The sequence below is a fragment of the Beta vulgaris genome, chromosome 3, assembly GCF_026745355.1.
Source record: "Beta vulgaris subsp. vulgaris cultivar EL10 chromosome 3, EL10.2, whole genome shotgun sequence".
Lineage (NCBI taxonomy): Eukaryota > Viridiplantae > Streptophyta > Magnoliopsida > Caryophyllales > Amaranthaceae > Beta > Beta vulgaris.
This window is the reverse complement of record NC_079204.1, coordinates 55,765,391-55,770,700: the sequence shown is the minus strand read 5'-3', so window position 1 is coordinate 55,770,700 and position 5,310 is coordinate 55,765,391. Positions and strand designations below refer to the sequence as shown.

The following is a 5,310-nucleotide window of genomic DNA, read 5'->3' as shown; positions in this document are numbered from 1 at the left end:
TTAACAGAAAGATCAGGAGTTACTAGTTACCAGAATTATATGTAAGCAAGTACACTCAACGATTTGCAATTCTGGGTTCTATCTACAATAAACTAGGTATTTCTCCATCATCCAGAATACGACATTTCACTGAGCACCAAAAAGGAAAAAAAAAAAAAATACAAGATTTCACTGATTTGCGCCATATCATTCATCTTAACAGAAGCTCGCGTATGCGTTCATTCAGCCAGCAGGCCACTCCATTTGGCGTCCTCCGAGAAGGTGAACATGGATGTGATAAACAGATTGACCTACCAAATTGACATTAGTTTAACAAGTTAGACCATAGAGAACGAAGAAATGCTAGCTAAATGAAGAACTTGTTCTCCACCACACATAGGAGGAATTGCTGTGAGGCCAATACCAAGCGGATGTGCCAAAATTCCCTCTCCTCACGTTTGGTGGAGAACAATTCTCCAAATAGCCAGACTTGTAGAAAATTAGTCACAAATTGATCAATTCAATTTTCAGTCCAGATTTTTTACATCCTTTGGGTCCATCATTAATGACAATCCTGTAACCATCTTCAAGGCCTTCCTGTTTAGCAATAACCTTTGCAGTGTAAAGTAAGCGACCAAGGATATCGAAGTGTCTTTCCTCTGCCTACAATTTGGAAAGAATTCCCATTTAGTAGTAATTAACCAAAATTCATCGTTGTTCATCAAAAATGCGCTCCATTAGAGCATCAAAGGATTATCAATAGCGCTGGTGACGACAGAAAATAAGCGAACTGTGAAGACACTCCATTATGGATATGAAAATAGACGAGTCCTCTTAGTCTGAATAAGAATGTGTAATGCAAATCCCGACCAAACTATCACCTTGTTCCAAGGTCAGCTCCAAATCCCCTTACTTTTTTTGGAATGGTACATGTGGGTCTGAGCTGAGCCACCTATCGCTTCCCCCAATTATGAACCTGGGTCTCCGCCTGGGAGATGAGAGCAAATGCCACTAGAGCCAAGGCTCTTCGGCAGCTCCAAAATCCTCTCTACTAGTATAGCATGTACCTTTGTGGGGAATGATTCTGACGCTAGTCTACTTAGAGATCTCTCAACTTAACATACAAATAACAGCAAGAGAAAATTTTCTTGTCTCTCTCCACAAGCAAGGAACTGAGGTAAGAGAAAAAAGATAAGGCTCAATGATACTACTTCTTAACCAATCCGATTTCTAACTAAACCTAGCTGCAGTACCAATAAGTGTGAAATTTTCTAGTGAGCGCTCAGTTCAGCATTCTGCAGTACCTAACGCATCAGGTCTCATTTTTGCCAATTCTTTCACATACATCGTTGAAATCAAACAGGAAAAGGTAAGCTTGGCCCCCTCTTAACGTGTCACTTCTTAGTTCATATACTTCAGAGTTCAGGATGAGCTTAGAACACTTAGGGCTCGACTTCCCTTCTGAGTTTTGTCACAAAAATTACTTGACTACAGTCTACACCTAAGTAAAATATGATTCAGAGGAAACTATAACTGGTATAAGCGCATAGAATCACCCACAAAGGTAGCATCAAGACCCAGGCCCTTAAATCCCAAGGACGTCACCATCCAAATAACAACCTTTAATTAAATAAAATAAATTAACCATGTACACATCCAGAAAACAGGAATATGAAATACAACATTGTGGCTGTCATGAGTACCTTGGCGAGTCTGCTTAAACCATCCTTAACCTTGGGAATGATCAAGATGTGTACTGGAGCTTGTGGATTGATGTCCCGGAAAGCAAGAACCTACGTTTCTTGAAAGGAAAATATTAGTCTCTTATATAGAAAGATGATCCATCAGTATGTGGTTCAGAGCTTTAGATGCCAAAAATAAATAAAGTGTCCTAGTCCTAACACATATTTCTAACCCCATGTAATACATCACCAGAAAGAGCAAAGCTCTTCTGAGATGCGCATATCTTCTGAAAAGATCCATGCTTTAACGAAGACATGGTATGTAATACTGACAAGACAAAGAATTGCAGTACATATGAAGATATAAGAGCCAGAAATTTCTTTGATATCGGCTATAGACTTTTGTAATTAATCTCACATTCCATAAACCAAATTCTCTTATTAATGGAAAAGACTGACAAAACCAATGAAACTAAAATCTCATCAGAGAAAGAACACAAAGAATCAGTAATACAATAATTTTGCTTCTAAGTATACATAAACATGCAAGAATTATGTGACAAGGGAGTGCGGTACGAACAATGGTTGAATCTCCGTAAGATAGTTCTACAATGACGAACTACAAATTGAGTTGGCAGATGACAAAGATCTCTTAAGCCAGAGAGCAATATGCATAGAGAATTTACAATTATGGCCACAAGAATTGCAACACACACACATAATGAAGCTCATTCCTAGTAATTCCTGGACAATCTACAATAGTACAATGTATCTCAAATATGAAAGCCAGATGACCCAGCATATGTTCAGGTGAACATGAAGGCTGAAAGAACTCAAGATTCGGTGTGAAAAATCACATCAGAACTCGAACTAGGACTAAAAACAATAAAGAAAAAATGTGATGACATATCTGCAGAGATAGCAACACAAGTAATTACAATTATGAGTTCACGTTGAGACCATTAGAAAAATTTAGACTTAAGCCTCTGAAGATATGAAATATTTTATGACTGACCAGAAGACCAACAAGCTAACTGTCTCACATTTCATTAAATCCAAAACTCCATTACTGCCGGATAAATGTGCAATGGCAGTTAAGAGAAACATATTGTTGATAGAAAGCAGTAGAAGCCAGCACCTTCTCATCCTCATAAACTACATTTGCTGGAATTTCCTTGCTAAGAATCTTGTCAAATCTGTAAAGGGACAACCAGCAGTAAGCCTTAGGTAACCAAAAGCAAACAAACATACAACAAAAGGAAATTAAAACTAAGGTTCTACTTTCCAAAAGTTCCATCTCAACAAACAGAATTATGAAGATCTTCATGCCTTTATTTCTATTTAACCTAAGAAAAAATTCATCCAAATCCTCACAAAATCATTAAAGTTTCAACCACAACATTCAGACTCAACAATGAAATCCCTGAAATCATACATCACAAGCCAATCCGACTCAACAGCTAATCATCAAAACTACCAGCAGAGAGAAGTGATAAACTTGGCCACCTAGAATTCCCCCCTTTAATGCATTTCTTATTGTTCACTTATAGATAAATTCTCATTCTTATATGCCTCCTTAGTTGGTATGCATTCAAACGAACAGCACTCACCATTGGCGATCAAAAGAGGTATATTGATCAAGATTCACGAACCACATAATTCTTTGGTTTACCATATTTCCTATTGTTCACTTGATTCACATTCCTCTACACCTAGTTAGTTGGTATGTATTCACACAAACAACAATAACCATCGGCAATCAAAAATAATATGTTGATCAAGATTCAAGAACCACAATTCTTGTTGTGTGCCCACACCATATTTGATAATTCTCATCAGCGCACTTCCCATTGTTCACTTATTTGATAATCCTCATTCTTTAGCACCTCATTATTCTTTGCACATTCAACAAACAAAAACCGCCATCAACCACCAAGAAAAGTATGTTGATCCACATCCAAGAACCAACACCATATTTGAGTATCATAACTAATTGAAAACAGCACATGATTCTATCATGATTCATGAATGCCAACACACTGTCACATTTCCACACTTAAGTGACCCTATACATTCACTAACATTAAAACCTCATTCTTTCTCACAAATTATCTCCAACATACAAAGAGACAAAAAGAGGAACACCTACATTGACACAAGGGGTGGCACTTGACACCCCAAACAAATAAAAAGCTGTATCTATATTTCCATCAAGCCATTAAAAAAGTGGGTGCCACCTACAATCCTGTCTACATCACTACACTTAGTCGCTCATTTAAACCAACAAAAATCAAGCCATTAAAACTAGAAATTTTATGTTAATTATCAATTCCGCAATCCCAAATTACAAATCTCAAAACCTAATACAAACACCGCGAAAACTAAAATCCTGGATCCGCCACTGCCACTAAGAGAGAGCTTACATTGTAGGAGAATCAGAGGGAGTGGAAGCAGCAGCTAAAGCAGCTTCCTTTTCCGAGCTCGTTGAATATGCGGCTATCCGAGTCAGACTCGGACCTGAACCACTAACAAACCGAGTCAAACTCGGTAAAATCCGGTTCATGTGGGACCCAAAATAACCGGAAAATAACCGGGTTCTGATGGGATTTTGACATAATCGAACCGGAGATAGAATAGCTGACATTGCTCTACATTAACAACAACCCAAATAAATTCATGAGAAAAAAAAAAAATTGGGTAACTTTTTTTTTGTTATAGTAGAAAATGAAAAACTCAATTTGTGATTAATTGACGAGTACTATTGGGCAAAAGTTATAGAAATTGGGTATTATGAACTTTTAGCTTTTGAAAGAAATAAATTAGGTTGATTATATTAGATAGAGATTGTACCTGGGAAATTTTCTGAAGAACAGATGATGAGAGAGGTCAGAGGTTGAAGGAGTGTCACTGGTTCATATGCAGCACCATAACACTTTGCAAGGGACAAAAAGAGTGAAAAAGAAAGGGGTTTTTTGGTTTTGTACAAAACCATTTTTACAATAAATTGGTCTTTTCTTTTTACGAAAAGTACACCCGGTTCACCAACGCTTAGCTGTGATTCCATTCGGATTGACCCGGGTCGCACACTTGCTTTGGGTGGGTGAGTCTCTCAACAAAAAATTCTGCATACGGTGAGACTCGATTTCAAGACCTCCCTTAAGCAACGTCAAGTTGGTTACTGCTTGAGACAACTCTTGTTGGTATATTTTTAACTAGGAAAAAATAGGTAACTCTAAGATAGTATCAAAATAGTACTACTAGTATTAGTATATGTATATCTTCGAGAAAATTAGTTGAAATTTTAGATTTTGTAAATTACAAAGTACAAATCATATATTGTTGTACAATTGTCACTGTATATGTTAAACTCTGACGATTAAAAGTGGTCTAGTAGTTGTAATTTGTAAACCCTCCTTTCATTTGACAGGAGTTCGATTCCTCAACCCTTGCAAAAGAGATCATCAATCTTTGTATTCACTAGTATTTTGGCACATACAATTATCAAATATATTATTATTTATAAAATTCATAATTGATTTTTTTTTTAGCTTTTCGCAATTTCTGTGTAGTGCGAGATTGAAAAGCAGACGTTTTGGCATGGTAAGTTATTTTAAAAAAACTTCTAATGAATTGAGGATAAAAATAACAA

At 36.7% G+C, this 5,310-nt stretch overlaps 1 protein-coding gene across 1 annotated transcript; it reads right to left on the bottom strand.

Moving 5' to 3' along the window:
* Positions 1-4,669, bottom strand: LOC104889674 (14 kDa zinc-binding protein). Its single transcript, XM_010674950.3, has 6 exons — positions 4,512-4,669; positions 4,085-4,309; positions 2,800-2,857; positions 1,683-1,772; positions 525-642; positions 1-290 (listed from the first exon to the last, which is right to left on the bottom strand). The coding sequence occupies exons 2-6, from the start codon at positions 4,303-4,305 to the stop codon at positions 223-225; spliced, it is 555 nt and encodes a 184-aa protein (XP_010673252.2). The 5' UTR covers positions 4,306-4,309; positions 4,512-4,669; the 3' UTR covers positions 1-222.
* Positions 4,670-5,310: the final 641 nt, after the last annotated feature.

Coding starts and splice junctions, on each gene's coding strand:
- LOC104889674 (XM_010674950.3), bottom strand. CDS start 4,305: ATGTCAGCTATTCTATCTCCGGTTCGATTATGTCAAAATCCCATCAGA. Junction 2,858..4,084: donor CCCTCTGATTCTCCTACAAT/GTAAGCTCTCTC, acceptor GTCCCTTTACAG/ATTTGACAAGATTCTTAGCA. Junction 643..1,682: donor GTTTAAGCAGACTCGCCAAG/GTACTCATGACA, acceptor TCCAAATTGTAG/GCAGAGGAAAGACACTTCGA.